Genomic DNA, 26,192 nt, shown 5'->3' on the forward strand with positions numbered 1-26,192 from the left:
GCTGCATCATATGCATTTCTCCGTGTCTTTGCCATGATGAGGGTGACAAAATTACTACCGTAATCAGAATGATGGGAAGTTTGAGCGCGCTCGATTTACGTCACATTATGTGACGGTGCTCAGTTTTTTGGCGGCATGAATCTTGTGAAAGCGGGAAAAATCCATAAATTAGCCGCGTCATCGTATAAACCGCGAGGTTCAAAGCGTGGGAATAAAGTAGCGGCTTATAGTCTGGAAATTACGGTACACCCCTAAGTGAAAATGTCCAAATTGGGCCCAATTAGCCATTTTCCCTCCCCGGTGTCATGTGACTCGTTAGTGTTACAAGGTCTCAGGTGTAAATGGGGAGCAGGTGTGTTAAATTTGGTGTCATCGCTCTCACACTCCCTCATACTGACTGGTCGCTGGAAGTTCAACATTCAACACTCTTCTAAAGATGATGCACAAGAAAGCCCGCAAACAGTTTGCTGAAGACAAGCAGACTAAGGACATGGATTACTGGAACCATGTCCTGTGGTCTGATGAGACCAAGATAAACGTATTTGGTTCAGATGGTGTCAAGCGTGTGTGGCGGCAACCAGGTGAGGAGTACAAAGACAAGTGTGTCTTGCCTACAGTCAAGCATGGTGGTGGGAGTGTCATGGTCTGGGGCTGCATGAGTACTGCCGGCACTGTGGAGCTACAGTTCATTGTGGGAACCATGAATGCCAACGTACTGAGACATACTGAAGCAGAGCATGATCCTCTCATTTTGGAGACTGGGCCGCAGGGCAGTATTCCAACATGATAACGACCCCAAACACACCTCCAAGATGACCACTGCCTTGCTAAAGAAGCTGAGGGTAAAGGTAATGTACTGGCCAAGCATGTCTCCAGACCTAAACCCTATTGAGCATCTGTGGAGCAACCTCAAACGGAAGGTGGAGGAGTGCAAGGTCTCTAACATCCACCAGCTCCGTGATGTCGTCATGGAGGAAGTGGAAGAGGACTCCAGTGGCAACCTGTGAAGCTCTGGTGAACTCCATGCCCAAGAGGGTTAAGGCAGTGCTGGAAAATGATGGTGGCCACACAAAATATTGACACTTTGGAAACCCAATTTGGACATTATCACTTAGGGGTGTACTCACTTTTGTTGCTAGCGGTATAGACATTAATGGCTGTGTGTTTGAGTTATTTTGAGGGGACAGCAAATTGACACTGTTATACAAGTGTTGTCACATGAAAAGATATACTCAAATATTTACAAAAATGTGAGGGATGTACTCACTTTTGTGATATAGCTAAGTAGTAAGCCAGATAATAACACCAACTAGTCTACAGGGGCAGGAACAACAGAACACAAAAAAATGCCAGCAGATATAAAGTAGAGAGAGCAGAGACTTACCGATTGACGGCTAAGTTAGCTACCAAAGAAGGGCCAAGAAGTGGCACTTCAGAGGGAGAGGATATTCCAACGGCCGAGGGAGAGTCAGCTAATCCTATAGCAATATAGTGAGGTAAATCCAAAGTCGATAGATTCCAGAGGCAATAATCCAGAGGTGGCATTGGGTACAGGAGATGAGGGGAAGAGTGAACAATAAGACAGTGATCGGAAGAAGGCTCCAGCAGATGGAAATGATCACAGCAGCACAGTCAGTCAACTACTGTACCACGCTAGTACTAAGCCAGGGTTGGAAAACGCTGGTAGCCTACTTCAAAAGAGAACAGGATGAAAAGTTGAGCAAACAAATTAGAGGACGAAAAACAACTAAGAACAGGTGAGGTACTAAGCAATTAGAGCAGGTAGATTTTCCACTTTTCTTTTGATCCACAAGCAAGTCTGCCGGTGGTGCAGGAGAAGTCAGAGCTGCCAGGAGATACCGACTCTACCATCAGGCTTGTTTAAAACGGTAATTTTTGTCCTCATGCTAGCTAGAAGTAGTCACTACAGCTAAGTTTGACCACACTGAGTTGTTACTTTGGTAAAAAAGCAGGGTTCAAACTCATTCCAGGAAGGGCCGACTGTCTGCGGGTTTTCGCTCCACCCTTGTACTTGATTGATGAATTAAGTTCACTAATTAGTAAGGAACTCCCCTCCCCTGGTTGTCTAGGTCTTAATTCAAAGGAAAAAACAAAAACCCACACTCGTCCCTCGGTGGAATGAGTTTGACACCTCTGCTTTAAAGTCATATTCTCAAATTGTTCAATTTTTTAAAATAAAAAACACTCTTCTGTGGGAATTTCAGTACTTCAGCATAACGTTTCGTACAGGTTTCATCATGGTTCTTTTTAAAGAGGCAATCTGCAGTAGCTACATACATTTTTGAACATTTTTGGCCAATTGAGTTATGAAGATTATAATTTATAAATGCCTCATGAGCTTAGTTCAACTGTCGTACCCCATCAGAACCCCAAATATAAGCTTGTTTTACTCCAATGTTTGCAAATAAAGTAAATGTAAACACACACTGTATAGCCTCAAAACATGGTTAAAATTGTAATGTTGGTACAGTGGTTCTTCCTGTAAAAGTTGTGTTGTACTGCAGCACACCTTGTGGGCTGCCGCAGATTTCTATAGCACGATATTTAATTGTCAGCCATTGTTACCATTAATGCTAGTTAGTGCTAGTTTGATCACCATAGGGCATCTCTGAGAAGCATTTGATAGCCTTCAATATTGGCTGTTTCCGTCAGGAAAATATGGCCCTGTACAACATGACAGTTGGGAGTAGGCTACTGTAGTCTAACCAATACCCAAACGGAGATTCAGTGAAAATAAAAATCTCATTGACTTATTAAAACCAGTCCCCATGCTTGTCTCAGAGGACCGCAAAACAGTGCTGAAATAGTTGACCATGGCGGGTAGACTATTGTTTCAAATCCTATTGCTTCTAACTTCAACATGCTTTAAATGTCACAATGTCACAAATAATTGAACACACTCAATTCTTAAAACTCTGAGAAGGGTAATAAGAGGTGGTCTGCACTGCATATTAAACTGACATTCTTATTGCTTTATTGCACGTGTTACTGTGTGTGTTTCGATCCTCTCTCTCTCACACACATACGCTCTTGCTGTCTTGACCTCTGAATGGTCGGCTATGAAAAGCCAACTGGCATTTACTCCTAAGGTCCTGACCTGTTGCAGCCTCTATAACCACTCTTTATATTATTTGACCATGCTGGTCATCTATGAATGTTTGAACAGCTTGAAAAATGATCTAGCCTTTATGGCCATGTACTCTTCTAATCTCCAACCAGTTTGGATATAAGTATAACTTTTGTATGATTGAAGCCTTTAGTGAGAGGAATGCTTTAATATTTAATCATATTCATTATATAAATAGGGCCATGTGGACCTTGATATTGGGGATGCGCCCTGTGGCCGTGCCTAACGGGAAAGGGGGTGCGTGGGCGTGGGCCCCCTACCCTACCCAGTCCTCAGAGAGGCATAGATCCTCCCGCCGTTTACCCCATGCTTCATTGGTCTGTTTTGCTTGATGGCCTTCCGTTCTGCACTTGTTAGATGGCCCTCCGACCTGCAACCGTTTTCTACGGTTATATATGCGTTCCCATTCTTGTAGTGTATCTTATTGCCCGTTTTACTATCGTCCTTGGCTTATAGATCGAGTCAATCCTTCATCAGATGAACCACAACATGTTGGCTAAAGCGATTTAATTCATGAGTGCGTTTGAAAGTTTTTAATATTGTGATAGTGAAGAGAAAATTCGCTTGAGAGGAATTTAACATTACATTTACACCAACTGGTAGGCTAATCACACAACTGTACAGCCCCCACTGTACAGCCCCCACTGGTGAAGAAAGTTACCCTCTACATACACATTCCCCGGAATCTCTGAAGGAAAATACTGGCAGATCCATAAAACGTCCTTGTACAGTAGTATACCCAATAAAAATTTGGATGATTCTAAATTAATATCTAAAGGGCTTTTATACAATTAAAATGCAAGGTTAATACAATTTATTTTTAAATGTATGTTTATTAAGAGGGCCTCCCGGGTGGCGCAGTGGTTAAGAGCGCTGTACTGCAGCGCCAGCTGCGCCACCAGAGACTCTGGGTTCGTGCCCAGCCTCTGTCGCAACCGTCCGCGACCAGGAGGTCTGTGGGGCGACGCACAATTGGTCTAGCATCATCCAGGTTAGGGAGGGTTTTGCCGGTAGGGATATCCTTGTCTCATCGCGCTCCAGCGACTCCTGTGGCGGGCTAACCAAGGTTGCCAGGTGCACGGTGTTTCCTCTGACACATTGGTGCAGATGGCTTCCGGGTTGGATGCGTGCTTTGTTAAGAAGCAGTGCGGCTTGGTTGGGTTGTGTATCGGAGGACGCATGACTTTCAACTTTTGTCTCTCCCGAGCCCGTACGGGAGTTGTAGCGATGAGACAAGATAGTAACTACTAAAACATTTGGATACCACGAAATTGGGGAGAAAAAGGGCTAAACCCCCCAAAAGTATGTTAATTAAGTAGTCTTGCTTGTCTAAAAGTAGCGCAAAACGGTTCTGAAATAGTTGATAATTGTCACATCCTGACCATATAGAGCTGTTTATTCTCTGTGTTGGTTGGGGAGTGACAGTAACTAGGGTGGGTTATTTAGGTAAATGATATATCTATGTTGGCCTGGTATGGTTCCCAATCAGAGGCAGCTGTTTTTCATTGTCTCTGATTAGGGATCATATTTAGGTAGCCATTTCCCCATTGTGCTTTGTGGGATCTTGTCTTGGTATAGTTGCCTGCGAGCACTACTTTGAGCTTCACGTTTCGTTTTACGCTTTATTGTTTTTGTCTTTGAGTTTCTCTTCCTAAAACAAAGAGGATGGAAACACACCACGCTGCATCTTGGTCCACTCCTTATAACGATCGTGATAGAAGATCCCACCACGACTGGACCAAGCAGCATGCCCGGGAGGAGATGGCATCCTGGTCTTTAGAGGAGGTTGAGGAGAGAATATCCTGGACTTGGGAGGAAGTCTTGGAGAGATACGAAGGCCTGCCATGGAAGCAGACGGAAGCAGCGAAGGAGGATCAACGACGACTCCGGGGTTCGCAACCACGACACAAGCACGAGAGGCAGCCCCCAAATTTGTTTTGGTGGGGAGCAACGGGGTGGTTGGCGGAACCAGGTTTCAGACAGGAGCCAACTCCACACACTCGCTTTAAGGAGTGAATGCTATGCAATAACACATTCACGTTTTTTTTAAAGAAAATGCACTGAAACCAAAATACCTTTGGTTTTGGTGATCCTCTCGCTCCGGCTCATTTTCAAGTCCTCCGGTGGTTACAGTCCTAACCGTGGAACGGATAGCACCATAGAAAGAAGCTGGCTTGATGAAAACTGTCTGTAAGCTGGAAAAGGGTCTGCTCGGAACATAACACACGGCCACCTGGGTTTGCATTGCAAATGAGTAATAAACTGGGTCAAGATGCCAGCAAAGTAGACCTTTATGTAGTAAAATAAAGGTCAAATTAATGCCTACGGTAGGCCTACAGTATATCTACAAATATTTTTTGAATCTCTACATGATTTAAATCCGATCCAACTTGTTTGTTAAATCCGATGGAACTCGTTTGGCATCAACTGAAAACATTCATCCCTAACTCTGCCAAGCCTCCAGTACAAGCAAATATGAACTGGTGAAGGCCATCAATATATTTTGGCTTGAGATATTGACGATACAATTCTCCCCCTACCCTCCTCCTTGGAAAGAGTCTATTGTCCTGCTAATGACCATAATGGATGGATGGCTTCTTTTGTATTCCAATATATCGAATTAATGTATTAATTACAGTCATTTATGAATTTCAAGTCCTTGTTTAAAGAAAATATATATTTGACATATTATTTCATTTTCAAATAACCTAAAATGAGCAGTTATAATCTGAATAAAGGGAAAAGGCTATAGACAATATCAAATCAAATTGATTTATAAAGCCCTTATTACATCAGCTGATATCTCAAAGTGCTGTACAGAAAACCAGCCTAAAATGCCAAACAGCAAGCAATGCAGGTGTAGAAGAAGACAATATGCCCTTTTAATTTAGTCTGGCTTGCCATTCCAACTAAAATTGAATATTTGTTTCTCAAATGATTTAAACAGGTCGCTCTCCGCCTGACTCTGCGCTTATTTTAGTTAATCGCTCTTCACAGACCGTGCTTATTTGAGACCAAAACTAGTGATCAATTGTAGAGTCGTGACTTTGATAATCACTTCTATTTTCTATTTTTCACTGCCAGACAATCAGGAAGAATGTTGGTACTTATTTTGATCCAAAGCCATGAATGAGTGAGTCACTCAGCTTCATGTAGGTGCCGAGGCTATATGCCTGCGCCATCAACTTGATCATTTTGCAGACACCACTTGCTGCTTATATTCAGTCAACACATACTGTATATCATGGAATATAATGGAACATTTTCATTTTTCTTAGAATAAAAACCTTAGTGTAACAACAAGTTTTAGTAAGTAATATGCTACAGTCCAGTTACAGCTCCTTCTGACCAAGTAGAAACAAGTGTTTTTTTCGGGTGTGTGTGCAGAACAAAGGAATAGCAATTCTTACACTATATTGTTCTATATTCAATCACCTTCATCCTCATCATTCAGTTCAATAAAATTACATTTTGAAGTAGTGAACAATTTAGTGAACAATTTCTTTCTAGACAGTAGTTTTGGAATTGTTAGTTAGATTACTTGTTGGTTATCACTGCATTGTCGGAACTAGAAGCACAAGCATTTCGCTACACTCGCATTAACATCTGCTAACCATGTGTATGTGACAAATAAAATTTGATTTGATTTGATTTGATTTGATTTGATTTAGTGAACAAATTTCTATTTGGTTTATATCTCCCAATTCATTGTCAGGTAGAGACACATTTAGTGCCTTAGGACCCAAATGCACAATCAGTGCTCTAACTCCCCCTTGTGGTGTTATGGAGCAATGAAGCAGTGATGCAGGGTAATGTACAAAACCACAAAGTCCTGAGGCATAATTTCAAAACATGTAATTGAGGAACCACTGTATCTTGGATAGTCAGTCCTTGGTCATGGATAGCTCTTGTCTATGAATTTGATAGTTCCATTTTACGAGTTTTTTAGTTTTTTAGAGAAACAGTGGCGGGAAGTTTGTTATTTATTTTAAATTTCACCTTTATTTAACCAGGTAGGCTCGTTGAGAACACGTTCTCATTTACAACTGCGACCTGGCCAAGATAAAGCAAAGCAATGTGACACAGACAACAACACAGAGTTACACATGGAATAAACAATAAACAAGCCAATATCACAATAAACAAGTCAATGACACAGTAGAAAAAAATAAGTCTATATACAGTGTGTGTAAAAGGCATGAGGAGGTAGGCCATAGTAGCGAAGAATTACTATTTAGCAGATTAACACTGGAGTTATAAATGAGCAGATGATGATGTGCAAGTAGAGATACTGGTGTGCAAAAGAGCAGAACAGTAAATTAAAACAGTATGGGGATGAGGTAGGTAGATTGGGTGGGCTATTTACAAATGGACTATGTACAGCTGCAGCGATCGGTTAGCTGCTCAGATAGCTGATGTTTAAAGTTGGTGAGGGAAATATAAGTCTCCAGCATCAGCGATTTTTGCAATTCGTTCCCATCACTGGCAGCAGAAAACTGGAAGGAAAGGCGGCCAAATGAGGTGTTGGCTTTGGGGATGATCAGTGATGATTTGGGGATGATGTTATCATGACTAGTGAACTGAGATAAGGCGGAGCTTTACCTAGCATAGACTTATAGATGACCTGGAGCCAGTGGGTTTGGCGACGAATGTGTAGCAAGGGCCAGCCGACTAGAGCATACAGGTCGCAGTGGTGGGTGGTATAAGTTGATTTGGTAACAAAACAGATGGCACTGTGATAGACTGCATCGAGTTTGCTGAGTAGAGTATTGGAAGCTATCATAAAATGCAAATTAATGACTTAAAAATCATACAATGTGATTTTCTGGATTTTTGTTTTAGATTCCGTCTCTCACAGTTGAAGTGTACGTATGATAAAAATTACAGACCTCTACATGCATTGTAAGTCGGAAAACCTGCAAAATCGGCAGTGTATCAAATACTTGTTCTCCCCACTGTATACAGAGAAAGGAGTCTGCCTGAGAATTTAACCCTGTGGTACCCCCATAGGGACTAACAGAGGTCCGGACAACAGGCCCTCTGATTTGACACACTGAACTCTGTCTGCAAAGTAGTTGGTGACCCAGGCGAGGCAGTCATTAGAGAAACCAAGGCTATTGAGTCTTCCGATAATAAATCGGTAATTGACAGAGTCGAAAGCCTTGGCCAGGTCGATGAAGATGGCTGCACAGTTCTGTCTTTTATTGATGGCGGTTATGATGTCATTTAGTACCTTGATCGTGGCTGAGGTGTACCCATCACCGGCTCGGACACCGGATTGCACAGGTGGGATTCGAAAGAGTCAGTGATCTATTTATTAACTTGGCTTTCGAAGATTTAGAGAGGCAGGGCAGGATAGAAATAGGTCTATAGCAGTTTGGGTCTTTGAAGAGGGGGATAACCGCGGCAGCTTTCCAATCTTTAGGGATCTCGGACGATATGAAAGAGGTTGAACAGGCTGGTAATTGGGGTTGCAACATTGGCGGCGGATAGTTTTAGAAAGAGAAGGTCCAGATTGTCTAGCCCAGCTGATTTGTATGGGTCCAGGTTTTGCAGCTCTTTCAAAACATCTCCTATCTGTATTTTGGTGAAGGAGAAGGAGGCTCAGGTGAGTAGCTGTGGGGCGGGGGGGGGGTGGAGCTTTTGACTGGGGTTGGAGTATCCAGGAGGTAGGCATGGCCAGTCGTAGAGAAATGCTTGTTGTCAATTATCATGGATTTATCGGTGGTGACCGTGTTACCTAGCGCTCTTGTTCTCCATGGACTAAAGTGTCCCAAACCTTTTTGGAGTTAGAGCTACAGGATGCAAATTTCTGCTTGAAAAATCTAGCTTTTGCTTTCGTGACTGACTGAGTGTATTGATTCCTGACTTCCCTGAACAGTTGTATATCGGGGGGGACTATTCGATGCTATAGCAATACGCCACAGGATGTTTTTGTGCTGGTCAAGGGCATTCAGGTCTGGAGTGAACCACGGGCTATATCTGTTCTTAGTTCTGCATTTTTTGAAAGGGGCATGCTTATCTAAGATGGGGAGGAAATTACTTTTAAAGAACGACCAGGCATCCTCGACTGACGGGATGAGGTCAAGATCCTTCCAGGATACCCGGGCAAGATCGATTAGAAAGGCCTGCTCGCAGAAGTGTTTTAGGGAGCATTTGACAGTGATGAGGGGTGGTTGTTTGACCGCGGACCCATAGCGTATACAGGCAATGAGGCAGTGATCGCTGAGATCCTGATTGAAAACCACAGAGGTGTATTTGGAGGGCAGGATAATGTCTATGAGGGTGCCCATGTTTACGGATTTAGGGTTGTACCTGGTGGGTTCCTTGTTGATTTGTGTGAGATTGAGGGCATCTAGCTTAGATTGTAGGACATCCGTGGTGTTAAGCATGTCCCAGTTTAGGTCACCTAACAGATCGAACTCTGAAGCTAGATGGGGGCGATCTATTCAGATATGGTGTCTATTGCACAGCTGGGAGTGGAGGGGGGTCGATAACAGGCAGCAACAGTGAGAGACTTATTTCTGAAGAGATACATTTTGTGTTTGGGTATAGACCTGGAAAGTATGACAGAAATTTGCAGGCTCTGCAGTAGATTGCAACTCCTCCCTCTTTGGCAGTTCTATCTTGATGGAAAATGTTGTAGTTAGGGTATGGAAATCTCCACATTTTTGGTGGCCTTCCTAAGCCAGGATTCAGACACAGCAAGGACATCAGGGTTGGCGGAGTAAGTGAGTAAAACAAACTTAGGGAGGAGGCTTCTGATGTTAACGTGCATGAAACTAAGGCTTTTTTGATCACAGAAGTCAACAAATGAGGGTGCCTGGGTGCCTGGGGACACGCAGGGCCTGGGTTTACCTCCACATCACCCGAGGAACAGAGGAGGAGGATAATGGTACGGCTAAAGGCTATCAAAACTGGTCTTCTAGAGCGTTGGGGACAAAGAATAAAAGGAGCAGATTTCTGGGCATGGTAAAATAGATTCAGGCATTATGTGCAGACAGGGGTATGGTGGGGTGCCGTACAGCGGATGTAAGCTCAGGCACTGAGGGATGATAAGAGAGGTTGCATCTCTGGACATGCTGGTTATAATGGGTGAGTTCACCACATGTGTTGGAGGTGGGACAAAGGAGAGAGGTATGATGAGTGGAACTAGAGGGTCCATTGTATTTTTTATTTTATTTTACCTTTATTTAACCAGGCAAGTCAGTTAAGAACACATTCTTATTTTCAATGACAGCCTGGGAACAGTGGGTTAACTGCCTGTTCAGGGGCAGAACAACAGATTTGTACCTTGTCAGCTCGGGGGTTTGAACTCACAACCTTCCGGGTGCGAGTCCAACGCTCTAACCACTAGGCTACACTACCACCCCACTAACTTAAACACTGATAACTAGGGCTGTGGGCCTGGCCTGGCTCAGGGATAGCTTTGGTACTGGGTCACTCGGTGGCAGCTAGCTAGCTGTGAAGACCAGGAGTAATGGTCCAGGGTTTACGGCAGGAATCCGGCGTTGTAGTGGAGAAACAGTCTGGTAGGCTGGCGAGTATTATCCAGGCTAAAAAAGGGAAGAAGGTAAAGACCGCTAGCAGTGGCTAACAATGACTAAATAGCTTGTAGCTAATTAGCTGGTTAGCTTCTGGTTATAAGGTCTAAAAAATTAATAATAATAGCGGTTCCGTATCACATCGGGTGAGGCAGGTTACGGGAAGGTATAAGAGATTGAAATATATACAAAAAAGGACGAAAATACAAAAGTACACGAGAGGACGAACAAAACACATCTGCACTGCTACACCATCTTGGACTCTATCAAGTACAATTTGTTATTGTTTCAACTGTCGATTGCAGTTTGAAAGTCACGTAATCAAACTGCTCCGAGAACGTTAAGAAAACGTTACATAAAAACCATAAGAAAACTTTTGTAACGTACAAAAAACGTTCTAAGAATGTTATTTAAAAACATTTAGATTCCGTTCTTATCATCATCAAAAAGAAAATATATCCTTTAACTTGTTAAGTGTGTTCAGGTGTGTTGGCCGCACCCACTAATTGGCCACACCTGATATTAATGAGTGCTTGTTTCCTTTTGAAATGGGCTCTGTTTGAATAGACTAAAATGAAAAATGTTGTATTTGTGAATGAAAAAGGGCATGCTAGCTCCATCATGGTGGCGCAGTGGACTAACTCCATGGATAGGGAACATAATAGTAAAGGTTTGAATGCCGTGTTACAATAAAAAATACATGTTTTTGCATGATGAATGCCTGTGTAAAAAAAAGTTAACAGAAATAAACAAGCAGTGTTGAAACATTCAGTGAAGTTATTCAAAAATCTCCAAATAACCTAGAATTTAAATTTTCAGAGCGTTAATAAATCCTCCCAGAAAATTTTGAAGGATGCAGAATAAAACTAACCCTCCAAACTATGAATAAACATTCCTAGAACAGGCAACCTTTTCACTTCTGTTCTCGGAACGTCAGGAAACATAGGGCTTTGTTCCCACAACCAATGTGAAACCAAAAACATACGTTTCCACAACTTACAGAGAAAGATGGAAACAGAAAACTGGATTTATTTCATATTTTTTGTCCAAAGTTATCTTTTCTCTTTTGTCCCTCTTTCCGTCCCTTTTTCCAACTGCCTCTCTTCTTCTCCATCTCCCCCATCTTCTTCTCCATCGACATTACCGTTCCCTCTCACCATAATATCTCTCTCTCTCTCAGGCGATGAATAAGTATGGTGTGGAGTTCTCTGGTCCTGGGGGAGTGGCCACTCGTCCTAAAGTGAGCGGCTCAGAGTTGCTGTGCCAGCTGAAGTACAAGGTAGACGTTGCGACCCTGACCCCTGACCTCGAGCCCTTCTCCTCTCTGCCCTGGGCATACCAGCTGCCCCTACAACCCATAACCTCTGACCTTGGACCCTACAAGAGCTGTGCAGTGGTATCATCGGCTGGGTCACTACGCTACTCTGGACTGGGCAAGGAGATTGGTAAGTGTTGTTGTACTAAACACATTAAAGTTGTATAGAAGTTGTGTTATCGTACTATTAAAAGTCACCTAAGTGTACATCTAGGTACTAAAATCACCCCACTTAAAGTATACTACTGTAAGTGTACTTGTAAGACATCATTTGAAATGTACTCTATACACACTTAAAATATACTTTTACTGACACTGAAAGCTATTGTCAAGTAGTATGGAACCAACATTTTTGGTTACACCAATAGTAAAACCACCCTAATCTGTGAGGTGTAAGGCTAGTTGAGGGCTCCATGTACATGATTATGCCTAACATTTTTAGAAACATTAGACCAGAAATTTGATACTGTTTGACGTCAAAATTTGAACATTAGTCATGAAGATTAGGCTATATTGGATTTATTTTGCATCAGAAGTGTGTTAATAATGTCAGTAGCATATCCCATTTACACTAAAAGTGCACTTTAATTCTCTTTGGAGCACTCTTTTAGATGCAAAACAATTGTACATGGTAAACATCTTTTATTTACATCTAATCAGACACTCTTATCTAGAGCAATTTACAGATTGCCTACATTTTCATACTGGTCCCCCATGGGAATCAAACTCACAATCCTGACGTGACAAGCACCATGCTCTACCAACTGAGCCACACGTGACTATATGTACACATATTTTTATATTTCTAATGTACTAACACTGGGATTGACGTTAGCGCTTGTCCGTTTGCCTGGGGCAAGTATGTCGGACAAGCAGATTATAGATTTAAGTTGTCCAAATGGAAAAGTAATTTTAAAAAATCACAATATCAAACAATTAGCCTACTCCGAACAGAATTGTATCAGTGTCCCCTGTCTGCGATGTGTTGAGCACTGTCCTCACAATTTTTACAGAGCGCATTGCAGTATAATTATTGTAGGTCTGCATTGACAGGCATGAGCGGTCTTTCAATCATGCAGTCTCGAGCTGCGTTTTAGAGATAAAAGTGAGCGTTTGCACTTTTGTTGATATTCATTGCTAGTTAGTGAGTTATTTGCCCAGTTATAGCAAATATTTGGTCAGCAATGAAAATTCTGGAAATGTCATGGTGTGTGCATCACATGCATGCGTGCCAGTATTTCACTTGTTATCTCGCTATTTAACTATTTAGCTATTAGCATGTATTAATGTCATTGTCATGTCCAATGCCATAAACAACTTTCCACCGGCACTCATGAACAGCCTTAAATGGCCGTCACAAAGTTGATACGGGTGCACAGTTGATAAAACCAATGCATATCTAACTCCCTTCATCTGAATAAATCTGAGGAGGTTCTCCCAGCCATGTGGACGTTTGAAAACAGGGCAGCAAAATGTGTTTGTCACCAGAGCGGTTTAAAGCGTATTACTATTTGACACGTGGAAGAGGGCGAGGAACGAGATGGGAGTAACAATCCAGGCTATTTGCCCTGTGACCGGCATAATAATGTAATGAAACAAGCAGGGAGCAGGTTTCGAACCATCAACATTCTAGCCTGATGTCCAGCACGCAATAGACTGTTCCCAAATGTATTAATTGGGGTTGGGGCCGATTGTGGCTAAAAAAAACGTTATAATTTGGAATCTTTAACATGTGGAAAGGGGAAAAAGTATTATTATTAGTTTTTCACAAGCGTAGCAGGATGGGCTATTACCTGAACAAAAGACTATTCAACCTTTACAAAATAATTGTCTAATAGCCAAGCTAGATGTGAAACCCCTCCTCCACAGCTTGCAAACAAATATTTTTTTCTACCTTTCCACATCTACCTACACAGGGTTAATGTTCTGATTTTTTTATATATATATATATATATATATATATATATATATATTGGTCATGGCTCCCGAGTGGCGCAGCGGTCTACAGTCCCTGGTTCGAATACAGAACTGCATCACATCTGACCGTGATTGGGTGTGCCATATGGCGAGGCACAATTGGCCCAGCGTCATCCGGGTTTGACTGGGGTAGGCCGTGATGTAAATAAGAATTTGTTCTTGCCTAGTTAAATATAGGAAAAATGTTTTAAAAAACAACTAGCGGGAAACACAGCACAATCAGGTGGCTGGTGCTGAAAATATAGCTATCTTGTTATGCAAGTGTTGCATACCAACAGATGGAGAAAACCTACACCAGAGGAGCAATTCATTTCAACAATAATCTTCATTTTAATTTGACTTTACAAACAACAAGAGGGATTAATTGGAGTCTTTCTTCAGTGCCTAGGCCCATATAAAATAGCTTAACTGGCTGAGGTCGGCTATGAGGCTTAACAGCCTAATAGAAGTAGGATTTTTTTATTAGGTCTACTTACAATTGCAACTGGTCAAAAATGTAGCATCCTTCATAAGACAATCATTTAAAGAAAAAAGTCTGCACGTTCGACCTAAAACAATGCAACTAATAATGAAAAGCTAACATTTGTAAATCCCAAACTCTAAAAGTAATTGGAAAGGTAGATACAAAGTATTTGTGACATTGTGGGTACAATAAAGAATGTAAACAAGATGCTGTGTTTTTATTTAGGGCAGTGATGGACAACTGGAGGCATTTTGAAAAAGGTTTTCAAACACTTTTCACAAGTGTACTGTAGCATGTGTAGCCCATCATGCTAATTTTTCCTATTAGCAGGACAATAGACTTTTTATAGCCCAGCTACCGGAGTGAAAATCCCCCAACTTCCAATGTATTCGATGCTTAAGTACTCTAAAGTGTTACATTTCTAACTAAAAACAACAGTACAGTATTTCTTCACCAACATCTTTTATGCTTTTGCTAATAAAATAACGAGAATACATTAAAATGCGGATGTTTATTTAAACTCCATTTTAGTCGCACTTCCACCCAGCTCCACGACCACAGGTAAAACCTTGCTGGGATGATCAATGTATTTGTTGCATGTTGTTTCATCAATTTCTCTAGGCAAAACATTTTGATGGCCTTGACCAGTTCATCTTTGCTTGTCAGAGCTACGGATTAATGTTTTCAGTTGATGCCAAACAAGTTAGATCGGGTTTAAATCAGGAGGCCTACAAGTAGAGATTAACAAATATTTGTAGATATACTGTAGGCCTACCGAAGGTGTTGTAGGTCTTTTATTTATGTATTTTATTGAACCTTTATTTTACTACATAAATGTCTACTTACTCTGCTGGCGTCTTGACCCAGTTTATGCCCTCATTTGCAATGCAAACCCGGGTGGCAGTGTGTTCTGGGTCATTGTCTGCATTTGGAGAAGAAAAAAATACATTTAGCCTAACAGCCAACATTAGGTACAATAATAGAAATAGACATGTAAATAGGCATAAAAGGTAACAAAATATTGCTATAATCCTACCTTGAAATAAACAATGTGGTCCCAGAAAATCGATTTTTTTGGGGGGTTGTTGTGGAAATTTCCTCTATTTACCAAATCATGGGAGCAAACCACACACACAAGTCAGAGTTAGTTATCAAAGTCCATCTTTAATTATATGAGCTCTATCACAATCCTGGGACTCTCAGGTAATTCAGTGTCTCTCAGTGAATTCTCTGAGAGCCCCTCCTGCATTGCAACTGCGATCCTTTAATAGCAAAGAACACACATAGTCAGACAGCATAGACATAATAAATCGTTCAGCTTTGTCTCCTTACTCAAACCCCAGAACCATAAACCAATCCTCCATATCAACAGGCATATATCAAATTGTCATTTAGATACAACCAATTCTAAATACAACCAATCCTGGACAAACTCACGGAGAGGAGCATGATTGCTATAGGTTAAGATAGGGACAACATTGGAGGGAGCATAGAATGATTCCAGACACTGCCACCCTCCTTTCCCCACTGGGAAAAGTAGGGAGTGACTCCACACAGACAGTGGAGCAAAATATATGTTTACACATGATGACACTTTGACCTCTCCCCTCTCTGCAGACCATGCAACTTAGTCTTGACATAGAACAGTTAACTGCAACCTCGCCACAGTATTATACAAAAATACCATTCTGATGAGAAGTAACTTACAAACATATGATGAATATAAAACATCTTACCTATGTTACCAACAAATTCTGATTATTTCCACAACATTCCCCTCTCAAGGGACTCAGTCCCTTCTGAAAAATCAGAATATTAATTACATACTCAATATTTAAAAATTCAAATCCCCTCAATGTTAAATACCTTAGCTTATATGTAAGCTTTCTCCCTTCTGAAACTAAGTTTACAACCTTTATTCTACAAGACAAACTTGCACATGTTTAATAACACAGAATAATCCATTTGAGGAAAGTAAAAACATAACATATTTATGCTCTTTAAGTTACATGAGAACCAGTGTCTAAAGACAGGCCTCCTCACAACATATAGGACAGACATCCCTCTAAGTACTCATGCTCAGAAATATACGCAGGAATTTATTTTATTTTATTTTACCTTTATTTAACCAGGCAAGTCAGTTAAGAACATATTCTTATTTTCAATGACGGCCTGGGAACAGTGGGTTAACTGCCTGTTCAAGGGCAGAACGACAGATTTGTACCTTGTCAGCTCGGGGGTTTGAACTCGCAACCTTGCGGTTACTAGTCCAACGCTCTAACCACTAGGCTACGCTGCCGGAATAGAGCATATGGCAGTGAAATCATTCATATTCCAAATCATAAGTAACAACCCAACTATTTATCAAACCAATATTTAGAATAGCATTCCTCAGTGATTCAAATTTGTCTTATCACTCAAAGTAAAAACCTCAATTTAACACACATCAATATTAGCAGATTTACATACAGTATAATTATTCCATAATTCTACTATTAACTTTTTTAATCATTGTCCTGCTCGAAGGTGAACCTCCATCCCAGTCTCAAATCTCTTGAAGACAAACAGGTTTCCCTCAAGAATTTCCCTGTGTTTAGCGCCATCCATCATTCCTTCAACTTTGACCAGTTTTCCAGTCCCTGCCGATAAAAAACATCTCCACAGCATGATGCTTCCACCACCATGCTTTGCTGTGTGGATGGTGTTCTCGGGGTGATGAGCTAAATGTATCATCTAACCAGAGTACCTTCTTTCATATGTTTGGGGAGTCTCCCACATGCCTTTTGGCGAACGCCAAACTTGTTTGTTGCTTTTTTTTAAGCAATGGCTTTTTTTTCTGGCCAATCTTCTGTAAAGAGTAGCTATGTGGAGTGTACGGCTTAAAGTGGTCCTATGGGAAGATACTCCAATCTCCGCTGTGGAGCTTTGCAGCTCCTTCAGGGTTATCTTTGTTGCCTCTCTGATTAATGCCCTCCTTGCCTGGTTCGTGAGTTTTGGTGGGTGGCCCTCTCTTGGCAGGTTTGTTGTTTGCCATATTCTTTCCCTTTTTTAAATAATGGATTTAATGGATGTTCAAAGTTTCAGATATTTTTTTATAACCCAACCCTGATCTGTACTTCTCCACAGCTTTGTCCATGACCTGTTTGGAGAGCTCCTTGGTCTTCAAGATGCCGCTTGCTTGGTGGTGTGCCTTGCTATTTCTCGGAATAGAAATACCATAATATTTATCAAATGAATTATGCCAAATTTCTTAAAATTAATCCCATATACTATGTTATTACAAAAACATGTTTTAATTATCTGGTAATGCCAATATGGAAGGATATCAAATTATTCTCAAAGATGCCCTCTGGTGGTCAAACTAGCACTAACTTGCATTAACAGAAAAAATGGTTGTCAATTCAATAACGTGCCTTAGAATGCTGTAGCAGCCCGCAAGGTGTGCTGCAGTATGATGCAACTTTAAAAAATATAAGGAAACACTGTATTTAGCTTGGTTTTGGTCACAAGTCCAGGAATGGCTGAAGAATTGCAACATTTACCTGGAGCTAACTCTGCAAATAGCACTGCTGGGTGATTTGAAAAGTCATAGTCAATCCATCAATAATACAGTATAATAATACCTTTAGCAAATATGTTATGTACAATCCGTGGAAACTATAAGAATAGAAAGGTTCAGCAATTTTGTGAAACATCACAGCACAGGTGAAAAATATGGAAAATAGTCATCAAAATGGATTGTGCTGAGATAGATGGGAGGAGTTGAGTGGAACTGAAGGGTGGGACTAAAAACACCACGATAGCGAATGTAAAATATACTGTATCCGTAAAATGTATATAGGTTCAGAACTTTTGTGAAACAGCAGAGTTAAAAATATATGGCAAATTGAAATCAAACTGGATGGTCTTCAGAGATGGAGCGGCTGTTATTTAAGTCCCGCCGTGGGACTATGCTGGTGATGTATACTTTAGTTGCATTGTGGCCACTTCTCCCAGGGCCCATACAACAGCTGCAATGGCTCAAGAGAACCCATGTAGACCTCTCTGCAATCTGCCTGGGTCGTCAAGAGCACTTGGAATGGACCAGTCCAGCGCTGTTGGTGCCAAGTCTTTCTGTGGAGTTCCTTGATGACCAACCAATCTCCTGGTTGAAGATTTGTGGAGCTGTCCTCCCTTTGGTTCAGGCAAAGCTGCTTCAACTCTGGGGAAAATAGACTTCAAAGCATTGTTAAGTGCAGCACAGAGCATAGTAACTTACCATTCCAGCTGAGTACTTAAACAGTTCATCATTATGCAATCGTTGATTCAATCATTCTGTTATTGTTTGCGTCAAATCAAATTGTATTGGTCACATACACATGGTTAGCATATGTTATTGCGAGTGTAGCGAAATGCTTGTGCTTCTGGGTCCGACAGCGCAGCAATATCTAACAAGTAATCTAACAATTTCACAACTGCCTAATACACACAAATCTAAGTAAAGTGATAGAATAAGAATATATACATATACATTTATGATGAGCAATGAACGAGTGGCATAGGCAAGATGCAATAGATGGTATAAAATACAGTATATATGGGGCGGCAGGTAGCATAGTGGTTAGAGCGTTGGGCCAGTAACCGAAAGGTTGCTAGATGTAAACCCTGAGCTAACCAGGTAAAATTCTGTCGTTCTGACCCTGAACAAAGGTAGTTAACACACTCTTCCTAGGCCGTCATTGTAAATAAGAATTTGTTCTTAACTGACTTGCCTAGTTATATAAAGGTTAAATAAAAAAATACATTTGGGATGTGTAATGCAAGATATGTAAACATCATTATTAAAGTGACTAGTAATCCATTTGTTAGTGGCCAATGAGGCAGCAGCCTCTCTGTGTTAGTGATGGCTGTTTAACAGTCTGATGGCCATAAGACATAAGCTATTTTTCAGTCTCTCGGTCCCAACTTTGATGCACCTGTACTGACCTCGCCTTCTGTTTGATAGCGGGGTGAACAGGCAGTGGCTCGGGTGGTTGTTGTCCTTGATGATCTTATTGGCCTTCCTGTGACATTGAGTGCTGTAGGTGTCCTGGAGGGCAGGTAGTTTGCCTCCGGTGATGCGTTGTGTAGACCACACAACCCTCTGGAGAGCCCTGCAGTTGTGGGGGGTGCAGTTGTCATACCAGGCGGTGATACAGCCCGACAGGATGCTCTCAATTGTGCCAAATTACTTCAGCCTCCTGAGGTTGAAGAGGCACTGTTGCGCCTTCTTCACCACACTATCTGTGTGGGTGGACCATTTCAGTTTGTCCGTGAAATGTACACAGAAGAACTTAACTTTCCACCTTCTCCACTACTGTCCTGTCAATGTGGATAGGGGGGGTACTCCCTCTGCTGTTTCCTGAAATCCACGAGCATCTCTTTTGTTTTGTTGACGTTGAGTGAGAGGTTGTTTTTCTGACACCCCACTCAGAGTGGCCTCACCTACCTGTATTATCCTCAAAGCGGGCAAAGAAGGTGTTTATTTTGTCTGGAAGCAAGACAGTGTCTGTGACGTGGCTGGTTTTCTTTTTGTAGTCCGTGATTGTCTGTAGGCCCTGCCACAAGTCTTTGTGTCTGAGCCGTTGAATTGCGACTCCACTTTGTCCATATACTGACATTTTTCTTGTTTGATTGCATTGCGGAGGGAATAACTAAACTGTTTGTATTCGGCCATTTTCCCAGTCACCTTTCCATGGTTAAATTCAGTAGTTTTCAGTTTTGCACGAATGCTGCCATCTATCCAAGGTTTCTGGTTAGGGTAGGTTTTGTCTCAACATCGCCTATGCACTTCTGTATAAACGCACTCACCGAATTAGCGTATAAATCTATATAATTATCTGAGGCTACCCAGTCCGCGTGATCAAAACAATCTCGAAGCGTGGATTCCGATTAGTCAGACCAGCGTTGAATAGTCCTTGTCACGTGTATATCCTGTTTGAGTTTCTGCCTATAGGACAGGAGAAGAGAAATGGAGTCTTCGTCAGATTTGCTGAAAGGAAGGCGGGGGAGGGCCTTGTATGCATCGCGGAACTTAGAGCAGCATTGATCCAGTGTTTTGCCAGCCCGGGTACGACAATCAATATGCGTCCACACATTAAACAAATAGGGAGGAGTCCAAATCAAAATCAAATCAAATTTATTTATATAGCCCTTCGTACATCAGCTGATATCTCAAAGTGCTGTACAGAAACCCAGCCTAAAACCCCAAACAGCAAACAATGCAGGTGTTAAGCACGGTGGCTAGGAAAAACTCCCTAGAAAGGCCAAAACCTAGGAAGAAACCTAGAGAGGAACCAGGCTATGTGGGGTGACCAGTCCTCTTCTGGCTGTGCCGGGTAGAGATTATAACAGAACATGACCAAGATGTTCAAATGGTCATAAATGACCAGCATGGTTGAATAATAGTAAGGCAGAACAGTTGAAACTGGAGCAGCAGCATGGCCAGGTGGACTGGGGACAGCAAGGAGTCATCATGTCAGGTAGTCCTGGGGCATGGTCCTAGGGCTCAGGTCCTCCGAGAGAGAGAAAGAAAGAGAGAAGGAGAGAATTAGAGAACGCACAGAGTCTCACAACTCAATCGCTGGTTGAAAACTGTTTTCTGCCCCTCCCAAAAGATAGAATTTGTAGATAATAGGCCCTCTTTCTGGGACTCACCCACAAACAGGACCAAGCCTGACCTGCTGAGGAGTGACGGACTCCATCCTAGCTGGAGGGGTGCTCTCATCTTATCTACCAACATAGACAGGGCTCTAACTCCTCTAGCTCCACAATGAAATAGGGTGCAGGCCAGGCAGCAGGCTATTAGCCAGCCTGCCAGCATAGTGGAGTCTGCCACTAGCATAGTCAGTGTAGTCAGCTCAGCCGAATCACCATTGAGACCGTAGCTGTGCCTCGACCTAGGTTGGGCAAAACTAAACATGGCGGTGTTCGCCTTAGCAATCTCACTAGGATAAAGACCACCTCCATTCCTGTCATTACTGAAAGAGATCATGATACCTCACATCTCAAAATAGGGCTACTTAATGTTAGATCCCTTACTTCAAAGGCAATTATAGTCAATGAACTAATCACTGATCATAATCTTGATGTGATTGGCCTGACTGAAACATGGCTTAAGCCTGATGAATTTACTGTGTTAAATGAGGCCTCACCTCCTGGCTACACTAGTGACCATATCCCCCGTGCATCCCGCAAAGGCGGAGGTGTTGCTAACATTTACGATAGCAAATTTCAATTTACAAAAAAAAAAAAAAAAAAAAAGACGTTTTCGTCTTTTGAGCTTCTAATCATGAAATCTATGCAGCCTACTCAATCACTTTTTATAGCTACTGTTTACAGGCCTCCTGGGCCATATACAGCGTTTCTCACTGTATTAATTAGTTATTTAACGGTATCTACATTTCTTAATAGCAGTCAACTCTTAGATCAATCAGTTAACTCATACCAGGCCTTTTATTACATAATGTTTTTTTACACTTGAATTCAATTTCAATGTCAAAATGCATGCTCTAGTGAGAGCAAACAATTCTGCAGCTTGGGCAGACAGATGTGGTGGTAATTTAACAATCTCTAGGGTAGTGACAGTTACAGCATAAGCCACAAATGGTTCTTCTGGAGTCCCCCTGGAGTCCAGGCTCTTCAATAGTGTCAACATATGGGGTTTTGTAACTGGCTGTGGTACAGAGATTTCCAGCCACACACTCTCGACCCAATTTCCTACCATTTGGTGTAATATCATGTAAACCAAACAGAAGCATCCTAAAAATATAAATTACAGCCGGTTCTTTAGACATCTTAATACTAAGAGCACAAAACAAAACTGAGGCCCACTATTATCTGAAGGTTGAGAGTATCACTGCATTGTAAGCTTTCTCTCAGACAATTTTTTTTTCAGAAATCTCTCAAGGTGTAAATCTCTCTTCAATGGTGAGAAATGGGTGGTGCAATGTAGGTCTGTCTGTGGCATAAAACTGCCTTTTTTCCCCAACAGCTACGGGCCGTTGAGAAAATCTCTTCAATTGGGTCAATGTCCTGTATGTCCCATGCATATTAACAATCACACATTTGGATAAAATAATATGAATTCCTAATTTACAGAGAAGATCTCTTCCTGCCAAATTTGCAGGGCAACATGCAGAGGCAATACATTGATGTGTCCTGCACATATCCATTTTAACTGGCAGGGGCATTGTGAGTAACTCTTTCATAATTTCTCCCAAGGCCCCCACAGTGCTGACCAGTTCATTTGACATGGGAGGATTGGACATAGTTTTAGAATTTATGACAGACATTGCAGTGCCAGTATCTACTAGAGAATTGATTGACTCACCATTGACGAAGAGACAAAACATTGCCTCCTCACGGGAGCTTGAAAAATCTTTAAACACTGTCCAAGAGTGTCAACTGTCTCAACCTCGCGTCAGTCTGTGTGTGGGTTGTAGACGGTTGTTTTTGGTGTCGGTCCTGTTCTCCAGTTACCCCCCCCTCGCCCGACCCCGCCCGATCCAACAGCAAAATATCCATTCTTTCCACAATTAGAGCAGGCAAAGTTCCTACGCTGTGGTTGCTGTTGTCCAGCCCGTCCATGTGCACTGTCTCCCTCTACTTCTTCCTTTTCCTTTCTGTTCGTCGTTTTGAGGTCCTCCCTGAGCCTGCCACTGCTGGCCCGGTCCTTGAGAACGCTAGCTGGGCAGCTTGTAGTTTCACACCATCCCTTTTCATTCTCTGGTTTCGTCTTTTCTTCTCGAGACAGTTGCTGCCTCTCAGCGTGTTTACAGTGTTCAGTGACTGTTTGTAGGGCAATAGTTTCCCAGCAGATGTAGGTAATCTTTAACATGAGGCAAAAGTCCATTCATCAGGACAGCCTTCAAGACGCTCTTGTAGTTATCGGTTGCTGGTCTGATGCCATATTATTTGTGGAAACAGTTCTCCAATCGATGCCTGTAGTCCTCCAGTGAAACTGTAGTCATTATAGGCGGTGTGTAGAACAGGCTCTTACTGCTCCGGCCAGAGTCTGTTGATCCTGCAGTCATATCCGGTCTTGTTGGGGGGTAGAGCTGCGGCGGGGGAGGTGGATGAGCGGGCTGCTGGTGTATTGAATACAGGGATATAATAGGGAGGTGAAAAGTCATTGTTGTCAGAGTAGAGTTCCACATATTAATGATAGTGTAACTTCCAAAACAAAACAAAACAAAAATGGACACACTAAGTATGATCCCCAATTAGAGGTAACGATTATCAGCTGCCTCCAAATGGGAACCATACATACACACCAACATAGAAATATAATACCTAGAAACCCCCCTAGATAGGGCGTGACAATTGTTTCTCCTTCTTTTCTTATCATTCACTATTATTCCTTTAATTTTATTTTCTGCCCTTCTCTCCGATTCTTTTTCCCACTTCCTAAAATCATCCCAGTCTATTATACTTCCCTTGCCTTTCCTGGTTCTTCAAAGTCCTGTAACTTATTTCTACATTCTGCTAATAAAACTTCACTTAATGTGCCTTTTAAGGGAAAATCGGCTACCTTGTGCCAGAGGAGAACCTGTTCCAGAATGTCCCTGTGCCACTTATCCACCATTACCTTCACCTGTCCGGTCAGTGGGTTGGGCAGACGGTTCCCCCCTGGTGCTCTTGGCTCCCATTGAGAAAATCCATTTACACACACACACTCAGAGAGAAACGAAAACAAACACACAAAACAAAACAGTATTTAGTTAGGAAAATATTCCTTTCTTAAAATGTATTATGGGTTAACTCAAAAATAAATTGATCATGGGTTAACTCAAAAGGGAGTGTTTCTTTGCCATCAAAAATATTTTAAATTTAGAATTCTGTACCCATACAGTATTTCTCCCTGTACAAAATGTGTGTTTTATGCACGTAACCAATTACTAATTATTTCCCAAGTATATCCAATTCTCCAACGGCTCCATGGGTCAAACTGCGGCCTTCTAAAATAATATTTTCTTACTTCTATCTCAGGACCCTGTCCTGGAATCATGTAGCTCATGCTTTTACATCTGACGATTGCAAACCATGGCATATCAATTCATATTAATTTAGTACCCGGGAATACCTCTGTTATAAAACAAGGTTGTCTTTGCTTCAACAAAGACCTAATGTGCAGAAAATTTCCCAGAACAGGATTTTCTATGATGTTTGAAAGAAAATCACCCTTCATTTATTTTGCCTGTTCGGGATGGTATATCCGTCCACTGACGCTCCCTGCCGGGTGCGAGAAGGGTCACTGTGGAGTGTGGGCTCCCTGAGCCACGCCTAATGTAACCACTGTGCACAGTTAACCTTGGTGTCCCCTGCAACGATCAGCAAGCAGAGCTAGCCATCCCATCCTTGTCGCCAGGAATTGTAGTGGAAATTCTAATCAGAAAGGAAGAGAGACTGCAGATTCTTCAAAACAGCTACTTTTTATTATATACGATTTGCGATTTTCAGAAATCCCAAATGATAGAAAAACGAACATAGACAACCGACCCAACTCAGGCCCTGACCATACTAAAACAAAGATATAATAACTGACCATACTAAAACAAAGATATAATAACTGAACTAAGGTCAGAACGTGACAATAATATGGACTTGGTATTTTACCAAATAGGGCTGTAATCTTCTGTATACCACCCCTACCTTGTCACAGCACAACTTGTCACATGCGCCAAATACAACAGATGTAGACCTTACAGTGAAGTGCTTCCTTTACGAGCCCTTAACCATCAATGCAGTTAAGAAAAATAAGTGTTAACTTCTTATGGCCAACATCTGGTGAAATTGCAGAGCGCAAAATTCAAATGACAGAAATATAAATATTTAACATTCATGAAACTACAAGTTTCTTACATTAAAATAAAGCTTAACTTCTTGTTAATCCGTACGCTGTGTCAGATTTCAGAAAGGCTTTACCGCGAAAACACACCATGTGATTATCTGAGGACATCGCCCCGCATACAAAAACATGAAAACATATTTCATCCAGGTAGGTGCGCCACGAAAGTCAGAAATAGAGATATAATAAATGCCTTACCTTTGAAGATCTTCTTCTGTTAGCACTGTAACGGCTCTCTTCTATCTCCTCTTCTGACGAAGAGGTAGAACCGGAATCGGACCAAAATGAAGCGTGATGATGATTCATGTACACAAGAGGGAGGCTCCGGCAGCGCTAAACAGGTGGGAGACTCCGACAGCACTGGAGAGGAGAAAGGCTCTGGCTGCGCTGAACAGGCGAGGCGCACTGAAGGCCTGGTGTGTGGTGCTGGAACTGGTGGTACTGGACCGAGGACACGCACAGGAAGCCTGGTGCGGGGAGCTGCCACCGGAGGACTGGTGTGTGAAGGTGGCACAGGATGGACCGGACCGTGAAGGTGTACTGGAGAGCCTGAGAGCAGGGCTGGCACAGGATGTGCAAGGCTAGGTAGGTACACAGGAGGCCTAGTGCGTGATGCTGGCACAATTTTCACCAGCCGACTAACATGCACCTCAGGACGAGTATGGAGCGCTGACCCAGGTGCCATCAAATCCCCGACAGGATCCGTCAGACCAATATCGTACCTAAAGCACCAAGCTAGCAACTCCCTCATTACTCTCTCCTCCACTTTCCCCATTAACTCCTTCACAGTCTCTGCTTCGCTCACCTCTAACACCGGCTCTGGTTCTGGTCTCCTCCTTGGCTCCTCACGATAAACAGGGAGAGTTGGCTCAGGTCTG

At 42.1% G+C, this 26,192-nt stretch overlaps 1 protein-coding gene across 1 annotated transcript in view; it reads left to right on the plus strand.

Annotated features, from left to right (window-relative positions):
- The window catches only part of st6gal1 (ST6 beta-galactosamide alpha-2,6-sialyltranferase 1), a 122,028-nt gene that overhangs the window by 42,649 nt on the left and 53,187 nt on the right, over positions 1-26,192 (plus strand). Inside the window, 1 exon segment of the mRNA XM_046297772.1 lies at positions 11,873-12,137. Coding sequence (XP_046153728.1) covers positions 11,873-12,137 — 265 coding nt within the window.

Source organism: Oncorhynchus gorbuscha, linkage group LG14, assembly GCF_021184085.1.
Source record: "Oncorhynchus gorbuscha isolate QuinsamMale2020 ecotype Even-year linkage group LG14, OgorEven_v1.0, whole genome shotgun sequence".
In the NCBI taxonomy this organism is placed as follows: Eukaryota; Metazoa; Chordata; class Actinopteri; order Salmoniformes; family Salmonidae; genus Oncorhynchus; species Oncorhynchus gorbuscha.